Below are 27,226 nucleotides of genomic sequence, written 5' to 3'. Positions count from 1 at the left end.
CTTACTGATGTCTTGATTTTGAACTTCTAGCCTCCAGAATGGTGAGAGATAAATTTCTGTTGTTTAAGTCACCTTGTCTGTGGTATTTTGTTATGGCAACCCTAGCAAACTAACACACTCCTCTTCTGTTTTTTGAGAGTTTGTGAAGAATATTCTTCCGTAAAAGTTTGGTAGAATTTACAAATGAAGCTGTCTGGGCCTGGGCTTTTCTTTGTGGGTAGATTTTTAAATTTTTTCACTTTGTATAGGTCTACTCAAATTGTCTATTTCTTCTTGAGTCAGTTTTGATAGTTTGTGTCTTTCTAGGTATTTGTCCATCTAGGTTATCTAATTTGTTGTAGTACAGTTATTCATAGTGTTCCTTTAAAGTCCTTTATATTTCTGTAGGGTCAGTAGTAATGTACCCACTTTCTTTTTCTTCTTTTTTTAAATATATAATTTATTTTTTGAATTATATTTTATTTATTTATACAGCAGGTTCTTATTAGTTATCTATTTTATACATATTAGTGTATATATGTCAGTCCCAATCTCCCAATTCATTCATTCTCTCTGTTTCATTTCTGATTCTAGTAATTTGAGTCTTCTTTTTCTCTTGGTCAATGTAGCAAAAGGTTTGCAATTTTGTTCACCTTTTCAAGAAATCAGCTTTTGGTTTAATTGATTATCTCTATTGTTTTTCTATTCTATATTTTATTAATTTCCACTTTAATCCTTTTAAAATTTTTATTTATTTATTTATGGCTGCATTGGGTCTTCTGTTGCTGTGAGTGGGCTTTCTCTAGTTGCAGTGAGTAGGGACTACTCTTCCTGCAGTGTGCTGGCTTCTCATCCTGGTGGCTTCTCTTGCTGCAGAGCACAGCCTCCAGGCACGGGGGCTTCAGTAGTTGCAGCACGTGGGCTCAGTATTTGTGGCTCGCGGGCTCTAGAGCGAAGGCTCAAGTTGTGGCGCACAGGCTTAGTTGCTCCGCGGCATGCGGGATCTTCCTGGACCAGGGCTCGAACCCATGTCCCCTGCATTGGCAGGCGGATTCTTAACCACTGCGCCACCAGGGAAGCCCCTTCCACCTTAATCTTTATTATTTTCTTCCTTCTGGCTGCTTTAGGTTTAGTTTGCTCTCCTTTTACCAGTACACATATATTAATTTCTATATGTTATAGGCACAAGAATCCAGTATATTATTTTATACAATTGCTTTAAAAATCAGTTGAATAGGAAAAATGTTCATTTATACTGTCTCATAATTATATAACTGCCTTTTCTTTTTTTTAATTAATTTTTATTGGAGTATGGTTGCTTTACAATGTTGTGTCAGCCTCCACTGAACAATGAAATGAATCAGCCATACACACATACAGATATCCTCTCCCTTTTGGACTTCCCTCCCGTTTAGGTCACCATAGTGCATTAGGTAGAGTTCCCTGTGCTGTACAGTATGTTCCCATCAGTTGTCTATTTTATATATAGTACCAATAATGTATATGTGTCAATCCTAGTCTATAACTGCCTTTTCTGATGTTCTTTTTTTTTTTCATATGAATTTGAATTACTGTCTGGGGTTATTTGCTTTCAACCTGAGGAACGTCCTTTAGTATTTCTTGTGAGGCAGGTCTGCTAGCACAAATTCACTCAGTTTTTGTTTATTTGGGAAAATTTCACCAACTTACTTTGATAAGATTGTTCCTTGGATGGAGCACTTTGAAAATGTTATCTCATTGCCTTCTGGTTTCTCTTGCTTTTCCTGAGGAGTCAGTTATTAATCTTACTGGCATTTATTTGTAAGTAATGAGTCATTTTTCTTTTGCTGCTTTCAAGATTTCTTCCTTGTCTTTGACTTTCAGCATTTTTTCTCTATTGTGTCTGTAGATCTCTTGCATTTATTTATCCTATTTGGAATTTGTTGAGCTTCCTGGATATGTAAGTTATAGTTTTTCAATAAATTTGGAAAGTTTTCAGCCATTATTTCTTTGGATTTTTTCTGCTCCTTCTTCACTCTCCTCTCCTTCTAGCACTCCTATTATGCACATGTTCGTGTGCTTAGTGATGTCCCACATTTCTCTGAGGCTCTTTACATTCTTCTCTGTTCTTTGGCTTGCATAATCCCTATCCAACTACCTTCAAGTCAGCTTACTCTTTTTTCTGCCAGTTCAAGTCTCCTGTTAAGCCCCTAATGAACTTATTTCAGTTATTGTACTTTTCAACTCCAGAGTTTCTATTTAGATCATTTTTATGGTTCTGAGTCACATCCCTGTTCTAGGGGCTGAATATCTATTGATATGTTCTATTTGGTATGACATTGTCATCATACTCTAACCATGTTTTTCTTTAGTTCTGTGAACATGTTTATAATAGCTATAAATACTTTGAATTTTTTTTTCTGATAAATCTAACATCCTGTTGCTCTTAAAGCAGTTTCTGTTGCCTGCTATTTTTCCAAAGTATGGGTCATACTTTCCTGTTTACTTGCATGCCTCATAATTTTTTGTTGGAAACTTGACATTTTAGATAATGTATTGTAGCAACTCTGGGTACTTGTTTCCTCCCCACTCCCCACCCTCTCCACCCTCTCCACCCACCCCAACCTCCTTATTTTTTTTGCTTGTACATATATTGTTCTACAAATAAATCTAATCAAAATCTTGTCCCTTTGAAGCAAAAGTTTATGAGGTCAGTGTCTAATATTTGTCTTACCCCAGGAGGGCTTCCCTCAGCTGTCTTTATCTTTGATTCTTTCCTGCAAACTAGCCAGTTTACAATTTAGCTCATATCTTGAATCTCCTCCCAATTGCCTATTACCACAACCTCCAGGTTTTTGAGAGCACCCTTTGGCTTGTTATTTCTCCACGCTCTGTTGCAAATGAAGTCAGTTTCTATGGGAAGAGATTAAGAGCTATCTGTTTTATGGACCGATCCTTAAAACATGGCGGGGGGGGGGGGCACAATCACTGAGTCTGGGCTTTGGAGCAGGAGGTGGAACAATGGCAAGCTTCTCTCAGACTCACATCCCTGTTCTAGAGGCTGAATTCTAGGTGAGGATGCGTAGCAGCCCGAGGTTTTCTTGGCTTTCTTCTTCTGGCTTGAACCACTACTACAGCAGCTGAGGTAAGGGTGATTAGGACCCCAGTATTCTCAGCGCTCCAGCCCAAGGTAGAGCCTCTGTTGCATGAATGGGGCTGGATGGAAGAAAGAATCCTCCATCTCTCAACCACATTTATACAGGACTTAGGCTCAGTATCAGGTAGCCAGGGCCAGGCTGGGTGAGAATTGTTGACATCTGCCCCTCCCACTGGGAGCCTGGGAAGAGGAGGCCCAGTGTTCCCGGTTTAAAGACAGAGTGGGGACTCTGCCTTGCAGTTGGGAGGGCAAAGAGAGGAAGAGGGCTTGGTTGAAATACCACAGATTCTCGCCTTTCTTACCAATTTTTCCTAGATTTTCTTGAATAGATATTTATTTGCTCTTTTAGGAATATTTCCAAGGCTGTAAATGGTTGTTTTTGCTTGTCTTAAAACAATTTTCACCAGTTTCATTAGGGAGTGGGTCAGCAGAGCTCCTCATGCTGTCATGCGGTGGTGAATTTTTCTTGGTATTATTTTTGCAACTTTCATGTAAGTTTAAATATATTTAAGAAAAGTTTAGAAACTTTAAAAAAATCACAAGAAAGTCGTTATGAGGAATGAAGCATAAAGCGCTTTTACATATGCTCTTTATTATTTTTCCAAGGCATCCATAACAAACACTAGAAGTGCAGTAAAGAGCAGGACCCCATGGGGGCCTTCCCGTGGGACAGGCCTCCCCCGCCATGTCCTCTGCTGTAGCTCTAGTATTTGACGCACATTTCCTGAGTTGTTTTGCAGATGTAAACCCCGCCCCCCCCCCCCCCCCCCCCCCCCCCCGCCACTTCAACAAACGGAAGATGTTAACTGACGACCATGAGCACAGAGCCCCAGGCCTCCTGAAGCCTAAAGACTGATCATGTTCACCTCTGTGACACCACCCCACTACCTCACCATCAGCCAATCAGAGAATTGTGCAAGAGCTGATCACGTATCCTGTGACACCTCCACCCCCTACTTGGCTTTGAAAAGTGCTTCGCCGAAACCCTTTGGGGAGCCCCAGGCTTTTTAGGGCATGGACCACCTGCTCTTCTTGCATGGCCTCACCAAAAACCTTTCTCTGCTCCAAACTCCAAGGTTTCCGTTTGTTTGGCCTCACTGTGCTCTTGGGCACAAGAATTTGCGTTCAGTTTGTTCTGTCCATAGTGACAAGTAGATCTGCGTATTTAGGTAAACACCCAGAGTTCACAGCAAGCCCAGTCAGAGCGGGTGTAAACAGGAAACAGCAGGCAGGCGGGTTGTTGAACAGCACGGCAGTGTTTCAACTCAAAGGGCTGGTGAGTGGGGAGGGGTCTCTGGGTCTAACACAGTGAATGTCAGACCATCAACCTTTTAGAGGGTTAAAGCTTTTGTACGATACGAGAGAAGACCAGGGTGAGCAAGGCGAGCGCATGCGGGACTGGCCAGCAAAGCCACATCCGCTTTCAGGCTTTCGGTTTCTTTGCCTCCATCTTGCCTGCGATTTTCAGGTATCAGAGGAGTGAAGTCTTGACGGGTCGCAGCCAAAGGAGAGCCTAGCCGCGGGCAGGACGGTACGTGCCCGCGCGGGACCCCGCAGCTCCTCACCCTCCCCAGCTCCCCGCCGGACGCCAGGCCCCGTATCCTCTCGCGTTCCCGGATTGGCGCTTCCTTGCACTCGGCCTGGGCAGGGGGTGCCTGGCAGGGGCCAGGGGAGGGGTGGGACTTCTGGCAGGTGACTCAGTCCCGCCGATCTCTTATCTCCGATTTGCCCCGCGGGCACCAGGCGGGCCGGAGCGCCCCAGCCTCGATTCTCTGGAGGGGCGCTTGAGTCTTCCGGGATTCCGGTGCGGTCGGAGCGGCGGATCGCCCAGACCCAGTGACTCTCGCCCCAAACTGAAGCACTAGAAAACGGGCCGTGTGCTTTATGGCAGGTCCCCGGTGTCCTGCCTAAGGACACCGGGGACCTGTCTAAGAACATCCTGAGGGTTGCTCAATTCCGGGGGTGACCTGCTCAAAAGATCTGGCAGTCTTCCTTTGGCACGGTTGTTGAGAACTAGGACATTTTGTGCAGTAGTGTGTCTTGGCGGAAGCAACAGGAGAGGCAAGAATTTTTTTACTCTCTCTCCTTCCCGCTGCCACCCTTTTTCCCTTCAAAGCGTCTGGGGAATGTCTGGTCAGGGCATATTCTTTTAAAATATTAACAGTGGAATGCAATAGAACAAAGACCATTGAAATTAACAAATTTTTGGTTCAGGTAACAGGAAGTAAGTTCAAGGACTCTAAAGCTCTCGAATATTTTCATTTGTTGACATTTGAAATTTATTTACGAAACGAGAGGTAGTGCCAGTAGGGAACCTGTTGGACACCGACAGACCATGATAATCTAAAACTAAGACCAGACCGGTCTCTGGCAGGCTTGGCCTGCTTCAGATAAAAGATTTCAGATAAGAGAAACTGAATTTTTGGTAATTTCCCTCCGGTGGTTCCCCTAAATGATCGTTTAAAAGTTTCATGGGGAGAGGCTAAAAACTTGGGCCAACTCCAAAATTTAAAAAAAAAAAAAAAGAGAGAGAGAGAGATTCGGGTTTGGAAGGGGCTTTTTTTTTTTTTTTTTTTTTGCGGTACGCGGACCTCTCACTGTTGTGGCCTCTCCCGTTGCGGAGCACAGGCTCCGGACGCGCAGGCTCAGCGGCCATGGCTCACGGGCCCAGCCGCTCCGCGGCATGTGGGATCTTCGCGGACCGGGGCACGAACCCGTGTCCCCTGCATCGGCAGGCGGACTCTCAACCACTGCGCCACCAGGGAAGCCCTGGAAGGGACTTTTGAATGTGTCTGCCCTACAGAAGTTGCATTTTTAATATTAATACTTATTTTACTTACAGCTTCTGGGTTGGACGTCCTGATTAAAATGGCTTTTCCTAACGACTTCTTGTTTTACATTTGTTTGTAACTGACATTTACACTTCATTTAACAGTATTACTACCTGGCACCCGCTCTCGAAGGTGAATCCACCTGCAGGCCCGCAGGGGCTGGGTGCCCCTTGCCCCCTGCCCGCTGGGAATCTTGCGCCACTGGAGTGTCGGGAGGGTAGTTGGCGGCAGTTTTTTTTGAGCGGTGGCCGAGGGCCGATTGGCAGCTGAAATGGAAGTAGGTTTGATCCCAGGGGGCAGGCGGGTCCCAGCCCGGTTCTTAGTGGGGTGGCAGAGCGCAGCGGCCACGCCCGCTGGTTCCTGACCTGACGCAAGTAATTCCCCGCAATGCCAGGTGGGCTCTTTGCCCACACAAGGGAGAGTTTACTTTCTGGAGGGACACCCGTGTGTTCCTGTGGAGTTTTTAAGGTGTAGGGGCGGAGGGTTCTGGAGCAGGAAGTTTTGTTTGGGCTGTGCGTTCCTGGCGGGCTGCTGGGAGGAAGCGCACAGAGGCTTTATGCCTGGCTTGGAAGCCGCCTCTTGACGCCTGCGATGCTCTCCTCCAGTTCCTGGTCCTGTCTGGAGTACAAGTAAGTCCCCCACATACAAACCGGAGCACGTTCGTTAAGTCCAGCATTAGCCTAGGTACCCAACTAACACAATTGGGTATATAGTACTGTAATGTAATAGGTTTATAATACTTTTCACATAAATAATACATAAGTACGATCGTGTCCGGCAAGGGTGGGCGAGGTTCCCGGCGGAAGCCATTGGGAAGAGCAGGCGGCTGCCCGGGGGTGAATGGACGGAGAACCCTTTCTCCCGACCTGCGCCCCCTGCTGGCGTCGCCCTCAGCTCTGGGGGCGTCGGGGCACTGTCCCCTGATCCCGGCAAAAAAGGCTTGAGTCTCCCGCTTTCTTTCAGCCCTTCCTTGAGCCTCCTTGGGACTCACCCACAGCACTCCAAGTCGCCAGGAGTGTCTTTCGCTTTTTACAGTCTCAGGAATGAATTCTTTTTGGTTTTTTCTTCCTTACAGGACTCCAAAGGCTAATTAAACTCGTGTTTATGGACTGAAATGCCTCCTTTCCTTTAATTCAGTATAATTCAGTATAAATATATATTGCACTCTTCAAGGCCAGGCAGAGTTCTGGGTGGTGGGAACATAGAGATGGATCTGAGCTTGTTTTTTTTTCCCCACAGAGAAAAAATCACGGAGTGACTGGGGAGACCCAGCAAAATTACCTGCAAAGTTAACTTGGATTCAAGGCAGCCTAGAAAAGGGTCTAGAATCAACAGTCTAGAACGGGAGGAGGCCGGTTGGGCCAGGTTGGGGAAGTGGTAACAGGTTACAGAGTAAATCAGTTATGTAAGAAACACTATGATTGAAATGACCTATTTCTCCTTCATATTCGGCTACTGCCACCTCCTCAAGAAAGACTTCACAACCCTCCATAGAGATAGTAAGGATTCCCTTCCTCTATACTTTCCTATACTCAGGGGCTATCTTTGCACTTACCATAGGATTGCATTTAACACTCTGTATTGTAATATTTTTTCTCTTAAAAAATTTTCAGTCAAATTGTATTATAATTATCTGGGTTAAAATACATGCAAAGTAAATAGAGAAAGCCTGCAGGGGTCCATTCCCTAAGATAACCAAAAGTTGCAGTTTATTGTCTTTTCCAGACATTTATGCACTTAAATACAGTCTAAGTATTTTTTAAAAATATGTAGTTTGCTCTCTTTTATTTTTCTTATTTTGTATGATGCTATCAGTAATCATGGGGATGTCAGAGGACTGTCCTACTTGAGGAAAAACTACTTTAAATTTTAGGCACTTTTGAGTCCATACTACACACAGAGGACTGGCCTGGAGGTTTGGCAAAATGAAAACTCTCACCCATACATCTTAGAGTTTTAGAACTTGTGATAAGTGCAAAGGATAAATTTTTAGCCAAATGTACTGGGAAGATGTACCTTTTGCTAAAAGGCCAGGGGATGTCTGGTGAGCTTGGCTGGAGACATTGTATTCTGTCTGTTCATGATGAGGTCCTGTCTGCTCCCAGGAAGCCCTGCATGGTGCGTCACCCAGCTCTTAAATAACAGCATTGTTACCCCCATAGAAGTGCAAAAACTTCCTTTCACGAGCTTTGTCTCCTGGATCTAACAATCAGGTTCCAAGTACGGTTCTTACTCCACCACCAGCTCCATATTCATTGTAGATTATGAAAGGATGAGTAGGCATTACACAAGTACAGGCCTGCTGGAGCTCTGTAATGATGACCAGTCTCTTCAAGGCCTAGGAGGGTGAGCTTGGTGATCGTGGTCAGCACGCACCACAGCCTAATGCAGATGAGTGGGAGCTTACCATATATGATAGTACTCAAGAAGAAAGTAAAAACAGTGCTATGAAGCAGGAGGAGATGACCTGATTTAGGAATCAAGACAACTTTAGGAAGAGATGCCTTGAAAGATGGTATAGAATTTCAATAGGCAGAGACTGAAAAGAGGGAAGGGGCTTTCCAACTGGAGGCAAGTGCTTGAGCAAAGATGTTGGGACAGAAAAACACTGTCCAGGGAACACTGAGATAAGTGTCTTGAATTAGATTATGGGTTGGGCAGAGGAGGGGAGGTACTCTGAGGTGCTTGGGCTCTGTATGAGAAGTTTGCCTTAGTGAAAATAACTTTGATTCAGGAGGAGTGGGCCACTGCATGAAATGGATTTCTCTAGTGACTCTGCTCGTGTTTCTGTATCCAACTAGATGATTCATGATCTCCTTTCAATCTTGATCTTTTCTCCTTCTGGGGTTCTTTCATTCCTTCATTTTCTGCAGCCCATATGCAGCTGTTACGAACCAGGGAAGTTATTTGAGGTAATGTTATGTTGAAATTTGTGGGAGTTTCCCTGAGAGTCATGGGGCTGAGCCTCATCAAAGAACTTTATGCCATTTTATAATTGGGATCATCTATAGTTTGTGGGCAATTTGCTATAATTGAAATGCAGTGCTTGGGAAGCCAAATAATTTTTTAATGCACACTTTTAGCTGTTGATACATTATGTATCAGTAGCTAAAAGTGTGCATTAAAATGATTAAATATTAAATTTAAAAAACAGAAAAATATTAAATTAAAAACTACACATTAAATCTCAAATTGGAATGTGTTTATGCTTCAGCCTCAGTACCTGGTCTTCTAGACTATGTTTCTGCAGCATTGCAGAAATCAGAACCCACATGATGATCTATTACTAAATACCTCATTTTAAATATTGGGGGAAAAGGGCACAAAGTGGCACTTTGTACACTGTCTTAGGGTTAAAATGCCCACAGATGTAGTAAAGGTGGGTTCATTATTTTAGCTGCTCAAATTGCTACACACACAGCCCACACCCACAGGTTCCGTACACGGATGGAGGAGGGGGAAGGTGGGTCCTGTTATGTTCAGGGATGCACTGAACTCCTATGAGGTGGTCACGTTCTTTTTGCCCAGGATCATGTAACCCCTTCTCCTTGATCTTTTTAGAAACTTCTGGGTGACTCCCTCAGGGCCGTCAACTTCATATCTCAGTGGGGATTTCCAGACACCTGAACGTTCCAGGTTTGCATGCTGCTTTCTGCAGCTGGCAAGGCAGGCTTCTCCCCACTGCGGCTCAGTTTTGTAACGCTGCTGGGAAATTACATTTGCTTGCAGGCTGTGGCTCAGTGAACATGACCTTGCTTTCAGGCATGCCATGACCAGAGCAGTACAAAGAATGGAATATTAAGTATGTCTGTCCTTGGATAGGTTTAAGTATGATGGGAGCCAGTCATGCTGGCAGCTATCTACTGGGAATGTTATGTGTTTTCAATACCAGATGGTTGGAGGCAAAGTTGACATTCTGTGAGAAAGGCTGAAAAGCCTGATTTAACCACATTTTAGTGTCACCTATTGGAGCTATGCTGGGTGCCACGGAGCTAGGTACACAATATGGTGGTGGAACAAAGAAGCTACTAACCAAGTCTGGATGAGTTCTTCCCAGGAAAGCTTTACACTTAGGGGACACTTCAGCTGGCCCTGCAAACCGAGTACGGTTTTGCCAGGCAGGTAAGTGGAAGCGAGTAATCCAGGCAAATATGCAGAGGCGCGGGAAAGAACTCCTCGCTGAGGTTTGTTTGAATCCGAAAGCGCAAGGTGTGTGTTAATGAGAGATGAATGCAGATGCTAGACCAAGAGGGGCCTTGAATACAAAGAAAATCGGAACCTGCAATGGGAGATGAGGAATCACTGAAAGGTCTGAATTTAGGAAAGTGATTTGGTTCAAGCAAGAGCTTCAGGAAGTTCATTCTGATAAGATCTGTTTGGAGAGGGTGAGGCCATACGCAGAGGGAACAGAAAGACCAGGGTGAGAGATGGATGCTAGGGCACACCCTCATTTAAGAAGCAGGTGCAGGGGCTTCCCGGGTGGCGCAGTGGTTGAGAATCTGCCTGCCAATGCAGGGGACATGGGTTTGAGCCCTGGTCCGGGAAGATCCCACATGCTGCGGAGCAACTAAGCTCGTGAGCCACAACTACTGAGCCTGCGCTCTAGAGCCCGCGAGCCACAACTACTGAAGCCTGCGTGCCTAGAGCCTGTGCTCCGCAACAAGAGAAGCCACAGCAATGAGAAGCCCGCACACTGCAACAAAGAGTAGCCCCTGCTCACCACAACTAGAGAAAGCCCGCGTACAGCAACAAAGACACAACACAGCCAAAAATAAATAAATAGGTAAATTTATTAAAAAAAAAAAAAAAAAAAAAAAAGAAGCAGGTGCAGAAAGGGTGCTGAGGAGTCAGGGAAGGTTAGAGGGGAACCGTGTAGAATATAGTGGTATGAGATCAGCTAAGAGAGAAGAGTTTCAAGGAACAGGTCAGAATGCTTGGGTAAAAGAAGACTTCCATGTGACCTTGGATGTGGCCACTAGGAGGTCACCAAGGCCTCTAGAAGAACACTGTCAGGTGAGGACACTAGGGTGAGGAGAGTTAGGCACTCACCTCAGGCACAACATTTAAGGGGGTGGGAAAATCAAGATAAATAATATTTTAATGCAAAATTTTGAAAAAATTGACATGAATGCAAAAGACCTATGGTGAACAAAATATCAACATTTTAAATAAAGACAGTATCCGCATTACTGATTCTTCCTTTGCCTCATTTTCCAATATGGCACTGAGTGTCGTTGTGTAAAGCATGTGGGGCAGAGAGGATGCAGGTGGAGCCATATTGAGGAGGGAACTGAGAAGTTGAAGGAGCTGAAGTACACATTACAGTCTGCCTTTCTGAAATCCTAGCTTAACATGAAAGAAAGAGAGTGAAAGGCTGGTTGGTCTCGGGGATCTTAGGCTGAGGGGGTTTCTTGTTTTCTTTATTTTTAAGATGGAAGAGACTGAACATGTTTACAAGCTGAGGGGAGGAGTCCCTGAAGGTGGAGAGAGGTTGATGAAAGGGTAAGCGCAGGGGCTTATGGAAACAGGAGGGCACAGGGGAAGTGGATGGCCCTGGAGGACGAGGGACAGCTGGAGCTCACTCTTTTTTTTTTTTTCCTTCGGTATGCGGGCCTCTCACGGTTGTGGCCTCTCCCGCCGCAGAGCACAGGCTCCGGATGCACAGGCTCAGCGGCCCTGGCTCACGGGCCCAGTCACTCTGCGGCATGTAGGATCTTCCCGGACCGGGGCACGAACCCGCGTCCTCTGCATCGGCAGGCGGACTCTCAACCACTGCGCCACCAGGGAAGCCCCCGGAGCTCACTCTTGATTAGTGGCAAGCTCATCGATGAAAAGTGGCCCCAGTGCGTGGTGTTAGGATGGAAGAAAGCTGTGAGAGGGTGTTGAAAGGAGCTGACCGCAGTCCTGGAATAGCATGCCGAGCAGCAGTAAGGGGCCAGCTGAGGTTGAAGACTACAAGCTTGTGGGGTGATCTTTCCCCTCTGTTCAGCATGACTTCTCCTCTAGATGTATGAGTGGTGGAGGCTCACCATCTGAGGATGGGATGTGGAGGTGATCATCCCAGTTTGCCCGGGACTGAGGAGTTTCCTGGAACATGGGACTTTCAATGCTCAAACTGGAAAGTTCTGGCACACCAAGGTGTTGCAGAGCTGGCAGTCAGGCGGCAAAAGGGCAAAAAAGAATTGAGGTGCTGGCCAGAAGAGGGTTTGTAGCACATGCTCTAGGTCCCATCTGGGGAGCAAAGGAAGTGAGGCCGTCACCTGGTAGCGACTTACAGAACTCCATTTATTCGTTCATTCAAATACTCATTGAGTGCTTACTAGGAGTCAGGCACTGGGGTCTGTGCAGAGGATCTAACCACAAAGAGGATAAAAATATTCTCGTGGAATATCCTTCTCTGGTGGCTAAGGTCAGTTGGTGCCCAGGACCCACTCCCACTTCCGTCTAGAGGGTAGCAAACTACAAACTGCCTTTCCCAGACTCCTTTACAACCAGGATGTGAATTAAGGTGCATTTGGGCAAGATTTGTAAACAAGTGGGGTAGAGGCCAATAGCTGGCTGCTTTTGTTCAATTCTCTGCTGGCAAGCATGGTGGTGGTGACGTGGGGATTTGGGCAGCAGCATTATGAAGTCCAGTCACCCGCTTTGGAGGAGTGGAGGCAGATGGGGTGGCAGTTGGCCCTCTGATCTCGGGGTCACTGCCCGAGGTGTTCTTGAGCTCTGTGCTACCAGTGATGGCCTCCTGCTTCCTCGCTGCCTTGGCTGAGACAAGATCTTTCTGGGAGCCCTGGGAGTCTTTCTCAGAAGCTCACTCAAGGGCCCATTTCTCCAGCCCTTACAGCAGTTTTGTAAGCGCCTATTTCAATGTATTTCTACTCAAAATAACTGAAGTGGTTTCTGCTTCTAGCACCTGACACCCTTTCCATTAGCCAGTGGAAATGAACCCTGGTGACTTACATCTGCTTTGTTTGGTGTTTTCAGTGATCGCTGGCAACTGCTAGAGAAATGAAACTGGAACTGCTCTGGCTGTGAAGGTGGGGGACAGTTTGTACCATTGTGGAAATTCTGTGGGGGTGGAAAAGGAGAGACAGTCATTAATTACAATTTGCCAGTGAGGGGGTACAAGAACAGGGGAATTCCTTAAACATTCTAAACACGTACAGCTGCTGGTTTCCCCCATTTAGGGAAGACAGTGGGAGTGAAAGGACACTAACAGAAATAGTGATCAATCTGGAGGACTGGGTGTTTGAAAGCAGGAAAGAGAAAGAATTGGGCTTGGACAGCTCCTTTGTCCCTGAGTGAGGTGAAGCCCTTGACTTCAGAGGAGGTGTGTGGTGTTGAACTAGGAAGTTCAGGTAGAATGAGGCTGGTAAGTGGTGGGCACTATCCTTTCACCAAACTCTAAAGAACTTATTCTACCTGCCATCCCCCTCCCCACTCCTTCTACCCTATCTTTTGAACCATGTTAAGTAAAATCTGACTTGTTCTTTTTGATGATAACTTTGGGATGCCTCTAGGCTTTCTTGTTCTAAGGATTGTCTATATATACATCAAAAAAGCTCTAAAAGCATTTTGAATGCTGTGAGATAGTTTCTATATGGCATACTCCAGTTGTTTTTTTTTTATGTAGTACTTGTTAACTGGACTGTAAATGCTGAGTGCAGAAGAGAGAGAGAGAAATGCCTTTTTCAGGTCAAAAACTTACAGGGTTTCCTTTTGGCTAGTTATCGTTTTCTAATTTTATTGTACTGTGGTCAGAAAATGTGGTCAGAGGTATATTTATTTTACTATCTATATACCTGTTGCCGAGTTTATGAAGTAAAATGTTACAAATTCAGTCATTTCCCCTTTGTATTTTTATCTAGTCACATTCTGTTAATCCCTTTTAATGTTTTCAGTATACACACACACAAACACACACACATATCCCTAAACAATATATGGCGTTATTATTAACATTTAGGACCTTAATGTAAATTAATTATATGGTATGCATGCTTTAGCAACTTTTTGCCTTAGCAAAAATATTTGTTTTGTTGTTTGGTTTTTTGTTTGTTTGTGAGATTCATTCATGGTTTTTCATTTTCAGGGCTGTATAGTGTTTCATCAAAGGACTGTGACATTTTATTCAGTCTCTTCTTGGTAGACTTTAAAGTGGTTTCCATTATTTTGCTATACCATCTATTGCTGCTTGGAACATTATGTTCATGTCTTGGTATATCTGTCTAAGAGTTTTAAAAGGATATTCACTTAGGAATCAAATTTTCATGTCATGGAGTAATGAGTGCTTTCATCTTTACCAGGTATTGCCAAATTATTCTTCAAAGTGGCTATGGCAGTTTATAATTCCTCCAGCAATGTAAAAGGTTTCATATTTCACTGTATTTTCTCTGACATTTGGTAACAGATAATAGCATTTGGCCAATGTGAAATAATATCTCACTGTAGTTTAAATTTGCATTTCTCTGAATACTGTTTTGGTTTGAATATCTTTTCATATGGTTTATGGCTGTTTGGAGCTTTCTTTTTTTCTGGGAACTGCCTATTGCCTATTCTTCCCTTGAGTTGCTTGTCTTACGCTTATTGATTTGCAGAAATGCTTTCTACATTGTGGATACTAGTTCTTTGTTAATTAAATATGATGCGTTTGTCTTCTGAGTCTGCTCTTTATCTTTTTTCATTTTTAAAAGGTTGTATGCTTTTTATGTCTTACAAATTCATTTTTGTAATTGTAGGTTATAATAATATTCTTGAAGAATCTCTTCTAGAAATTTTATGTCCAGGACTTTAGTACATGTGGAACTGACTTGTAAATGGTGTGAGGAAAGGATCCCAGTTTATCCTCTCTATATGTATGGATACCCAGTTGTCTCAGCACTATTTCTGGACATTAATGTCCTTTCCCTGTTGATTTATAGGACCACCCTAGACATCTGTGTGTGGATTAATTCCTGAGCTCTCATCTGTGTATTAGTTGTTTTATTATCTATTCCTTGTCATATTACTATACATTTGTATTAAATCTTGATATCTGCTAAGGCAACTTCCTCCAACTGGTTGTTCTTAAAGCTTATACTGGTTATTCTTGACCTTTCTCCTTCATATCAGTTCAAAATTAGCTTGCCACAGTCCATGGCAAGTTTTTGGATTTGGATTTTTGATTGGGCTTAAATTTATAAATTCATTTGAGAATTGATATCTTGATGATACTGAGTCTTCTGTCCATGATTATTGTACATTTCTTCAATTATCTGTCTTAACTGAAGTCTTCAATAAAGTTTTATAATTTCTTCTTTAATGTCTCACGTATCTTTTGTTAGATTTATTCTGTATACCTTACAGGTTTTGTTGCTGTTGTAAATAGTATCATTTTTTCTTTGAAATATACATTTTCTTCCTGTTTTTTGCTAATGTACAGAGATGTAATTGACTTTTATTTATTAATCATATATCTCAAAACCTTAACCTCTTATGAATTCTAACATTTTGTCTGTTGGTATACTTGGGTTTCCTATCCAAGTAGAAAATCTTATTGCATGTGAAGAATGATAGTTGCTTCTTTGGTTCCGATGCTTATACTCTAACTAACCTTCTTTTCTTATTTTAGTGCTAAGCTCTGTCCTCTAGTACAATGTTGAATAGAAGGGATGATCATACATATACTTGTCTTGAGCCTCATTTTTAAAGGAATGCTTCTAACATGTCACCATTAAGTATAATATTTGCAGTGGACTTTTCTCTTTTTCTCGTAATTACTATTGAACTGTGTATAGATTGCTGCCTCATAAGTCCCTTGCTTTTAATCCATAGAGCATCGTTTTTAGAGAACTCATGTCTTTATTATATTGAATCTCCCTATTCATGAGCAAGGTAAAGCTCTCCATTTATCTAGATCTTTATTAATGTCTTTCCAATAATATTTTATAGTTTTTTTCCTGTTAATGTCTTGCATATCTTTGTTAGAATAATTCCTACATGTTTTAATGCTATTGTATATGGCAAATCTTAAAGAACCAGCACTGTGGTTTTGAGTTGTTTTTTCTTTTTGCCCTCCTACAAGTTTACTTACTTTCTTAAATGCTCAACTATATATTTGAGCAAATGTTTTTTATGTTTTATTTAGCATTTCAGTGTGTATTATAGGCGTTTTTCTTTTTCAGATTGTCTCATGCAGCGTTTCTCAATTTTGGCACTATTGCCATTTAGGGTTGGATAATTCTTTGTTGAGGGGAATATGCATTGTGTAATGTTCAGCAGCAACCCTAGCTTCTACTCTCTAGATGCCAGTAGCACCACCTGGTTATGATGACCAAAAATATCTCAAATTTAACCAAAAATTGTCAAATGTCCCCTGAGGGGCAAAATTGCCCCTGATTAAGAACCATTGATTTGGCCTGTCACATTTCAGAAATTGCCCTTATCTTCTTGAAATTTGTTTTAATTTATTTTTTTTGGCGGCACTGGGTCTTTGTTGCTGCGCGTGGGCTTTCTCTAGCTGCGGCAAGCGGGGGCTACTCTTCGTTGTGGTGCACGGGCTTCTCATTGTGGTGATTTCTCTTGTTGGGAGCATGGGCTCTAGGTGTGTGGGCTTCAGTAGTTGTGGCACACGGGCTCAGTAGTTGTGGCTCACAGGCTCTAGAGCGCAGGCTCAGTTGTTGTGGCGCATGGGCTCAGTTGCTCCGCGGCATGTGGGATCTTCCCGGACCAGGGATTGAACCCGTGTCCCCTGTATTGGCAGGCGTATTCTTAACCACTGTGCCACCAGGGAAGTCCCTTGAAACTTTTAAGATGCTTATTTTAAACTCTTTCAGGTGTAGGTTCCTAGGATGTGAGTTTTGTTTTGTCTGCTGTCGTGGTGATTTTTATGTTTATGCATGGTGATTTTTTTTTTTTTTTTTTTTTTTCCTTTGCGGTACGCGGGCCTTTCACTGTTGTGGCCGCTCCCATCGGGGAGCACAGGCTCCGGATGCGCAGGCTCAGCTGCCATGGCCCACGGGCCCAGCCGCTCCGCGGCATGTGGGATCTTCCCGGACCGGGGCACGAACCCGTGTCCCCTGCATCGGCAGGCGGACTCTCAACCACTGCGCCACCAGGGAAGCCCCATGGTGATTTTTAATCATGAGCTCACCTCCAGCAGAATAGATGTTTCATATCCCCTGGGTTGGGAAGTTGACCTTATAGGGTGGTTTGGAGTTTGCCTCTCAAGACCTTATGGGCTTGACTTCTAGTAAAAATATTGCAAGGCTTTTATAAAGGATATAACTTATATTACTGGAACCATAACAGATAATAAAATAAAGCTATAAACAAAATTATGAATAAAATGTATGTAACGAAGACATATACTTACATGATGGTTATATGTAAATTATATATTTTAAATCTTTTTGTATTGTTTTTGCAATATTTATTTTTTGCTATTTATGGTGTCTGAATTGTTAAAAGCACCTCAAAAAAAATTTTGTATTCAAAAAAAAAAAAGACCCTATGGGCTTCCTTAGTCTGAGAGTAATTTTTATGTTAATTTCTTGGTTTGGGCTTAAAAGAAACCCCAACAAAGTAGTGATTATTTGGACTGTAACTCTACTTCTTCCTTTCATGCTCCCCTCTCTCAAGTGCCTATCACCTCTAGTCCCAATTAACTGTCCCCAACACCACCCCAACATATAAGCACTGGTATTTTGCTGCATCTGGTTGGCCTGGGTCAGCACAGGATCTGTAGTTTTCCTTTTGATATTTTCTTTGACTATGCCAGATGCTACCACCGAGTAATTTGGATTTTACTGCCAAACTATACCTTTGTTAGTACAGAGGGAAGACAGCATGCCTGTTCTCTTGCTGATGGTGCGTGACTGGCAGAAGGCAGCCTTGGGTGTAATGGCTGGAGGAAATGAACTGAGCAGATGATATATTTGGCTCTCACTGTTGTGGCCTCTCCCAGCCACTCTGCGGCATGTGGGATCTTCCCGGACCGGGGCACGAACCCGTGTCCCATGCATCGGCAGGCGGACTCTCAACCACTGAGCCACCAGGGAAGCCCGATAATATTTTTTAAAACATTATCTAATTTTGTTAACTCTTGATGGCATGATTATATAACTGATAATTATGAATTACAGAAGTTTGTTACTGTTTTTAAAAAGAGGGAATTGAACATTTCATTTCTAGTAGCTCTGGTTTTATTTCAGGTATGTTTGATGAATGTAGATAACGTCTCATTTCTTCCTGTGTTTACTTATTTTATACTTTCTAGTGTGTATAAATATTTTACAGGTTAATTTATAATAACAGCAACTAACAAAATTGTGACTTTTAGTGACTAGAAAAAGAACTTGACCTTCTTTTATGGAAACTAGTGGTTAGGTTAAAGTCCTGTTAGCCTGTGAGTGGAGTACAGATTTTGGCTCTGCGGAACACATAAAATTAGTATTGAGCTTTCAAATTAAAAACATAATCATAAAGTAGTCTGAGTACCAGTTTTTCTACTTTCAGTAAACAATCATTTATTAAGTTTCATTTCTCCAGTTATTTAGAATGGCCGTGTTTAAGTGAGGCTTGGATGAATGAGCATGGGATTGGCATAGACACGCCAATACTTTTTAACAAGTCTACATTAACTAAAATGTCTGTTTTTATTAAGAACTCACCCATTTAGACTATTGGGGGGAAGGCCAGTATGAAAGGTATGAATGAATGGATTTATTTTAAAGTCAAATATTTAAAATTTTTTAAAACCAAAATTTAAAATAAATGTAATTTTGTTAATTTCAGACACTAAAGTACTCACTAATATTTTCATTGATGGGGAACTCTGGGACTCTAGGGAAATTATGCTTCCTCTAAGAATCTTTGAATTTTTCTTTTTCTTCTCCTTTTTTTTTTTTTTTTTTTTTTTTGCCGTACGCGGGCCTCTCACTGTTGTGGTCTCTCCCATTGCGGAGCACAGGCTCCGGACGCGCAGGCTCAGCGGCCATGGCTCACAGGCCCAGCCGCTCCACGGCATGTGGGATTCTCCCAGACCGGGGCAGGAACCCGTGTCCCCTGCATCGGCAGGTGGACTCTCAACCACTGCGCCACCAGGGAAGCCCAATTTTTCTTATTTTTGACAGCAAGAGCTGTTTAACATCCCCTTTTTCCCTTTCTGCTTTGACTGCCAGGAAGCTCGGGACAAATTCAAGGTCTACTAAAATCTGTTTAGGTCTTTCTGGCCTGCATATTTGCATTGTATTCTTTATCCCTCCATCTCATTTTGACTTTCTACCTAATACTTTTCCCCCTTGTTCTCATATTAATTTTTTTCTACTTACATGTTTTTATTGTAAGATGCCTCATCTTTTGTGAACTGAGATTGTATATAAATATATAAAATAGATTCAGTGTTCCTTTGAGTAAATCCTGATATATAAATACATAAATATGCTTGTACACAAATACGTAGCAACAGTTAGCAACTTACAGTTAGGTTGTTTTCCAGTTATCTTTTGCTAAGATTAGCTTTTAACCTGAAATGCTGTCTGATAGAAACAGATAGGGTACTCTCCTAGAACATAAGAGCTTATTTAACATAAAATATAGCTATGAAACTTTAGAGTAGACAGTGACCCCCATTTGCAACTTAAATTTTGAAAGAAAATAGGTTGAGTTCCAATGCAAGAAGTTAAGAATAGACCCATGGCATGAACTCCCCACCAATTCCCAGATCTTTCTGTAGATCTGCTCAACCTCCTTCCTTCCACTGATACCATCAGGAACTCTAGTGATAATTGCTGTCCAGCAGTGTGTTGTGAGTGCAGACTTCTGACTCTTCCAAGGGGCTCAAGGTCCAAAGAGGTGATCAAAACTTGACAAGGCCTAAGTTCAGCCATGGTGGCAGCAGGTCCTATGAGCATTCATGATGATTCTGTGTAAAGGGCCTGGGTTTTGGGAGGATGGCAGCAGGTGTGAAAGAAGGGTTTCAAAGTAGAACAACTGGAAAAAAGGGATGGGGTAGGGACAGAAACCTGTTTTCTCCCATCATTTTTGACACCTTGCAGAGGGTCCCCTTTGCTAAGATTTGTATTTGTTCAAGCCTACCGGGAGGTCACCGAAAAGGAGTTAACCCCTGTGACCTCAATTTCTCTCATCCAGAAAGCAGCTTAGTCATTGGGCTTTTCCTCTGCCCCCACCAAGGTCAGTCATCTGCCACTTCATCATTAATTCCTTAGCAGTGATTTCCCCCTTACCACACTTTACATTCTGATAAGTTCTGATAAAGCACATGGGGTTTTTGGGAAATAATTTGTCTCTGGTCTCATTTCCTTTAAAATGTAGGTTATCTTCTTTGTCAGTCTTGAATTTGGGGTCAGTCTCTTTGTCTACTGAGAGGATCGCTTTCTGTAGACTTAACAATATGAATTTAATCTGCTAGTTTAGAGAGACCATCAAGAAAGGAAGAGCCTATACCTAGAGTTTTAGGCAAAAGTTACTATGATAGAAGGATTAAAAAAAATTCCCTTTTAACCACAGAACTCCTCCATTGGAAAGGATTCTGAAAGAAATGAAGAAAACCATCAGAAATGCAATCGGTAGCTTCATGGCCTTCTGTTGACTGGACTAGACTTTTCTTACTGCTGTTCCTTGGAATGACACTGTACAGGATGTCTGCTGAGGTCATCCATCAGGTGGAAGAAGCACTTGATGAAGATGAGAAGGAGCTGCTGCTTTTTCTGTGCCGAGACGTTGCTGCAGATGTGGTTCCACTTAATGTCAGGGACCTTCTGGATGTTTTAAGAGAGAGAGGAAAGCTGTCTTCTGTGAGCTTGGCTGAGCTGCTCTACAGAGTAAGGCGGTTTGACTTGCTCAAGAGGGTCTTGAAGATGGACAGACCGACAGCGGAGGCCCTCCTGCACAGGCACCCACATCTTATTTCGGACTATAGGTAATTCATCAGCCCCTCCTGAGGCTGGACTGGTGGGAGGGAGGGAGGAGGTCTAGACTTCAGAATCACAGAAATGAGGACAGTAAGAAAAGCAGCCTCATTACTTTCTCTACCCACTGATCCTCTTGCCACATCGATGTTACTTCATTCCTCTGAACTCTGAATTCTTAGGACACGTCTGCTTAAAGTAATTGGGTAGAAGATCAGAATGAAAGTGGAAGGGTTGGATGGTATGTGTTTGCCTGATGGGTAGAATGAGAGAGAGAGGAGTGACTAAGAGCTAATACTCTTGCAGGCCTCTCTGAGTGTGAGATCTGCTGTGTTCTTTGCTAGCCTGTGATGTCAGAGCCTGGTAATTTCCGGTTACTGAGAAAGGAAATAACAAGCCTGACAGCAATCTTCCTGACCTTTGTAGAGCTCTGTGATCCTTCCTGAACCCCCTCCGGTCTTTCCCCTGCTGAGGAAATTAGTGGGGTGGGCTTGCTTTCTGTGAGGTCCCTGCTCCCGGAGGCTCTGGGGAGCCCAGATTGAACATTTCTTCAATTAACCATCTCTAGACCCCCTTCGGTTCAGGAGAGGAACGGCCACTGGAGTCCCCTCTAGTTCAGACAGCCTTTGAGTTGTTCCTCCCGTTCACATAATATTCTCTTGGAGGTTCAGAGGAGCACAGAAACCAGCCGAAAGGCTGCGTTTCTGGGGAAAGAAAGATAATTTGTAACCTTAAATCAGTGATTCCTTTTTCTCCAGACCACCAGCCTTTAGTTATATTGATAATACACATTTGGAGGGGACGTACATGATTTAAAACTATATTAAAGAGAGTTGCAAGCAGTGTGGCCCTTGGAACGTATATGAGATTTGAGGTCTAAAGTCCTGTTTGAAGCCTCAGAACTGTCAGTTACAAGCCACGTAGGCTGAGCCAGCCACTGACATCAGTCGGGCCTTCGTTTTTCTACTTGTGAAGCTAAAAATAATATCTGATTTCACAAGTGTGTTTGTGAGGCTCGATTGTGATAATTTAGTATGTGAAGTACTTTTTAAAAATTACTATTATTTTAAATTATGTGAAGTACTGTATAAAACTGGGCGGCACTCTACAAATATAAGGGTTTATTATTGTTGTTGCTGTTATCCTTGATCATCTTCCGCCTCTCCAACCATCATGATGTCATAATCTTCTTAAAACTTTTCGGCAGGCACTGACTGGGTTTTTGTGACTAAGTCAGGGGACTCTCTCCATCTCTTGTTTCCTTGCTGTGGTGAATGGAGGTGGTTCCTTTGGGCCTCTGAGTAGAGAGGCCCGGGAGTGCTAGATTCATTTATTCTTCTGTTGAGTGGGCTTTATTGTGGGTTGACTTATGCGAGGCGTTTGGTAAGCACTAAATCAAAACGAATGAAGGCTCTTCCATCCTCAAGAATATTAGAGTCTAATTGGGAAAACAGGCTTCTAAGTAACGACGGCAACGTCAAGGTAATGATGACAATCATGAGGTGTCCCTGGGAGCCCTGATAAAGCATGGTGGTAACTCCATGGAACTCCATGGAACAGAGGTGGCTAAGTCAGAAGGGACTTTCTAGACAGAGATATTTACAGTCACAATCCCCGGGATCTAGATGCCTTTTAACCTTTGAGTTCGGACGTGGGCCAATAGCCCAGGTGTTACTTTGCTTCACAATCTTGTGACTCAAAGTATTGTCCCTGGATTAGCCGCATCAGTATCACTGGGGGTTTGTTAAACAGAGAAGACAAGATCACTTTGAATTCTATTTACGTCTTTCGTCTTAGTCATTTAGGTTCTTCATTTATTTCATTATTACTTCTGGGGGAGCTAGGGGATTCTTTGGGGAAGTTTTTATTCTCTTTTTCTTTTCATAGCAGTTGTAAAAAGAGGTACCATCTCCTATTGAAAACTGGGGAAAGGATAAATTTGGTTTTTGACTTCCCTTAAGATCTCCTCCTGGGGTGATCTAAGCTTTCTGTTTTCTTGGGGGCGCATTCAAATGGGGGCAAGAATTAATCTTTTAACCAGTTATTGGCATAGAGGAGGCCTAGGCTCTTGGTGTTCTCAGTAGGACTGATCTCTGAATTTACTAAAGAAACTTATCTGGTTTACAGGGTGCTGTTGATGGAAATTGGTGAGGGTTTGGATAAATCTGATGTGTCCTCATTAATATTCCTCATGAGAGATTATATGGGCCGAGGCAAGATAGCCAAGGATAAGGTGAGTTTTCTTTCTTTTTCTTCATTCATGTTCCCAAGAGCCTATCGGAAGTTGGAGGGGTGCTCTCTATGGTGTGAAGAGAGGGAAACAGGTACTTAAGCAGGGAGGACCAAGTCGGGGGTGAAGGTGGGAAGGGAGAAGAGTATGGGTTTTATTTTTCATAGTAACATTGATAGGAAGAAAATTGGTTCATATATTGAGAGGCAATAGAGTGATATCGGCTGGTGTGGTCCTGGGTGTTTCTTTCATCTTTGTATTTTATCCTTTATTTGTGTAAAATTCATAGGCCTGGCTTATACATCAGCTTCTCTCCCTGGTTTGACAGATCATCTGGGAGGGTTAGGGAGTCCCTTCTGCTCATGCTGAGTAGAAACAGGAGGAAATGCTGGTCCACTCCCATCTTGCTCTCTGACTGTCATCTATTTCTCCTCAGCGAGCTTAGGGTCTGTGTGGAGTCATTAGGTTGCAGGGTAGCTGGGCAGGGGTAGGTCCTTGAGACTGATGTACCCAGGGAATGGCAAAAGTACAGATTTGGGGTTGAAATGAGGTAGGGGTGAAGATCTTAGGGATGCTGTGATTGCTGGAAAAGTATATAAATTCCAGCTGGCCTTATATGGTACCTCTGACCTATGGACAGGCCAGGGAAAGCTCGGGTCTCTAGTATGTGACAGTATGTCCACCAAGGACCTGCTTCTGAGGACTCTGGTAAATCATTACTTAAGAATTTCCTCATGTTCCTTAATGATTGTTGTTTCATTTCTGAAATTTGGAAATATAGGGTGACTGTATGCCCCCACCATCAAATGCAAAATCGGAAGGAAGATGAAAAAATACAACTCCTTTTATGGTGTCCCCTAATCAACTTATTTCCCAATCATTTATGTAGATTTAATTAGCATTATTAATTTAAAAATAAAGATAGCACATTAGTAACCAAATGTTAAACAGAAAGGAAATAACACCAAAAGCAGTGCCTATTTCTGAAATATAGTTCTTTCACAATCCCTATGGTCCAGGGTGAATGAGTAGCAAAATACCCTAACCCTGTAATTTCGCCACCTCATGTCTGCTGTGTCAGAGTAAGTTGGAATTTCCAGCATTGATTAAAATATTTTAGGGACTTCAAAACTGTATCATTAGAATTTTTCTAGTAAAAACGTTTCCCCAGCTACCTTCTCACTTCCTTTTTTCAGTAAAGCCCTCAGAGTTTTTCAGTATAACACCAGCCTGGCTTTTGGGAAGAGACTGAACTTGGGAGGATTTTATTTTCAGGCCTGCTCTCTCAATCCTTCATGACACAAATGGCCCATGTATCTATCCCCAACCTAGGTACAGGCTGGCCCCCCAAAGACTTACCTCTTTTCTGAGTAAATTCCAGGAGTGTAATTTGCTCATGGCTTTGGAGGGACTATAAAACAGAGAGGTCTGGTTTAGGATCACTGAAGGTCACTGAAAGGGCTCCTCTGGTCACATTTTCTTGCTCTAATAAATTACACAACCTGAGGTTTGCATATGAGGCCTAATAGTCAGCCCTACTGACATTTGTTTCTTGTTGGTGGTTCTCTTAGAGTTTCTTAGATCTTGTGATTGAATTGGAGAAGCTAAACCTGGTTGCTCCAGATCACTTGGATTTATTAGAAAAATGCCTAAGGAACATCCACAGAATAGACCTGAAGACAAAAATCCAGAAATACAAGCAGTCTGGTAAGTAGCATTTTGGCCTCTCTGTGGCCTAAGGAAGTATCTGTGCACAGTGGGTTTCATTGGTAGAGACCCATGTGTTGGACGAGTGGATGGAACAGAACCCGAAGGTCCACAGCTCCCACCAGCCTGTGGCTAGAGATCAGAACCCTTTATATCCTCCATACCCCGCATCTGCTAACTTCATCACCCAGCACCCCTGACCACACAGTCTTGGCCCTCTGCAAAATGCCGCCAAGCAGTTCTTAACATTTTGGTCTTCAGGAAAGTCTGCACCCCCACTTTCTGTACTGGCTGGTGGCGCTGTGGGCACTCAGGGCTTTTGAGTCTATGCTGAGCCCTGCTGCCTTGCTCCAGAGTTTGGCCTGACTTGGGATGATATCCTATCGCTGGGGTCCTATAACTGCCCTGCATATGTCTCCAGTTACACAAAACCTCCCCATGCAAAAGGGCATCTTTTCTGCTGAGAACCCCTCCTCCCATAAAGGCGACCAGCTCACCCTGGCCTTCTCTCTCATGGCACCCCTACCCGTTGTCTATTAGACTCACAGTCAGCGTGGGCTCTGCTAGCAGTCTACTACCACCACAGGGCATGGCTGATACTCAGTGATCTACACACAGCCCTGCCCCCACCCCCGCAATGGTTGATTCAAGATCAAGAACAGGAGTAGAATTTTTAGTCTGTTCTTAATGACATTGATAGAAGAGTCATCTGATCTGATATTTTGAATTCAGTAAGGGGGCTGGAAAGTTTAGGATATTTTGAAAGATCATGATTGACCATGAACTGAGCCACTGTTGAAGATTCATTTGATGATAATTTGTAAATCTTAACTCAGAGCCTGTCTTCTGCTTGCAGCTCAAGGAGTGGAAACAAATTATGTAAATGCTCTCCAGGCATCTCTGCCAAACTTGAGTGTTAAGGATCCTTCATATAACCTAAGGGTGAGTCTGGAGCAAGTGTGTGGAATCCCAGCATGAAACAATTTAAGAACTTTGATAAAAATGTACATATTCTCCCAGCATGTACTTTGTTTAATATCTGAAAAAAATTGTGACAGAAATGTGCATTTGTTTTAAAATATGTATAAATTCTTATAATTTCAAAGCTAACATGTGTTCATTGAAATAATTTGGAAAATACAGAGAAATATATATAAAGGGAAGAAAATAAATCACCTCCATGTTAACAGTTATTCCCTTCTAATCTTTTTGTTTTCCTGTGTGTGTATCTACATATACAAACATTTTTTTCATTGTTCACTTGTCCCTTTGAAAATTTAACTTCTTAAGTAAAAATAGGTAGGACATGCCCATGGACAAAGAATTCAAAATGTGCTAAAAGAATTTTTAAAGTATATTTCCTCTTACCCCAGTTCCTTTCCCCAGAGGCAGCTATTGTTAACCATTTTCTTCTATCCAAAGATAGTCTTATACACATATCATATTTAATTTGTATTTTTTTCTTCTGTACAAATGCTAATACACTATGTCCACTTCCTGATCTGAGAATTCTTAGAAATTGTTTCGTATGAATCATACGGGACTGCCTTTATTTAATCATTGTTTTTAATGATGGAACATAATTTCACTTTCTAGATGTATCAATATGTTTAGCCTTTTCTTGTATATGTGGACTTTTAGATTATCCCCCATCTTTTGTTATGAAACAATACTTCAAAATAAATAACCTTGTATTTACCTCTCTGTGCATTTGCTTTTCATTGAGCTTATTTTAATGATTTCAACAAACATGTTTTTGTTATTGGGTGATGTTACTGAGTGATTGATTTGTGACCATAAATAATATGTAGTCACTTCTGGTTGTTGTGTTAGTCAATGGTGCAAGGTTATCATCAGAATTGTGCTTTGGTTAATCTTTTATCTTGAGAAGTTAACCTTAGTGTAATCTCATCCTCATCCTAATTCCATATAAGGATATGTGGAATTTGTAGTCAGGACTTAGACCACAGTTTATAATCTGTGATTAAATCATAAGCACTTTCATAAAAGTGTGTGATGAACATATTGACTATACCTGTAATAAAAATAGTTTTGTGGAGAATATAATCTGTAAGAGATACCACTAAGCAATAGAATTTCAGAGCTCAGATGGATGGTAAGCATTATACTGTCCAACACCCTCATTAAATAAATAAGGACATTTAGGCCTAAGGAACATTAAGTGACTGCCCACTGCTACCTACCGCCAGATCTGGGCCAGTCCATACTCCTTTCTCTACACCATGGTGTATTTAATAAACTACATGGTATCAAGTCATAGCTTAGATATATCTGTCATGTTTTTCAAGAATTAAATATGCTTTTTTTTTGTCCTTCTGAATCTCTATGATACCAAATCATGAGAGAAAACTGATTTAGAATTCAGATCCAGATTTTCTGGGCTTTCTCTGCTATTGTCTATCTAACATAAATTATA

General features: G+C 42.5%; 1 protein-coding gene across 11 annotated transcripts in view; it reads left to right on the top strand.

The window, feature by feature from the left end:
• Positions 1-3,969: 3,969 nt before the first annotated feature.
• The window catches only part of CFLAR (CASP8 and FADD like apoptosis regulator), a 56,188-nt gene continuing 32,931 nt past the window's right edge, over positions 3,970-27,226 (top strand). For 2 of the 11 annotated variants that reach the window (XM_032638227.1, XM_032638226.1), the window contains exons 1-5: positions 4,318-4,646; positions 20,452-20,863; positions 22,980-23,085; positions 24,654-24,789; positions 25,646-25,731. In XM_032638227.1, the coding sequence (XP_032494118.1) occupies positions 20,502-20,863; positions 22,980-23,085; positions 24,654-24,789; positions 25,646-25,731 (690 nt within the window). In that variant the 5' untranslated portion in view covers positions 4,318-4,646; positions 20,452-20,501. The other 9 variants (XM_032638220.1, XM_032638230.1, XM_032638229.1 and 6 more) reach the window with 8 other exon arrangements.

The sequence above is a fragment of the Phocoena sinus genome, chromosome 7 (genome assembly GCF_008692025.1).
Source record: "Phocoena sinus isolate mPhoSin1 chromosome 7, mPhoSin1.pri, whole genome shotgun sequence".
NCBI classification, from domain to species: domain Eukaryota; kingdom Metazoa; phylum Chordata; class Mammalia; order Artiodactyla; family Phocoenidae; genus Phocoena; species Phocoena sinus.
Note: the sequence above shows the minus strand (reverse complement) of the source record. Positions and strands in the feature narration are given on the sequence as shown.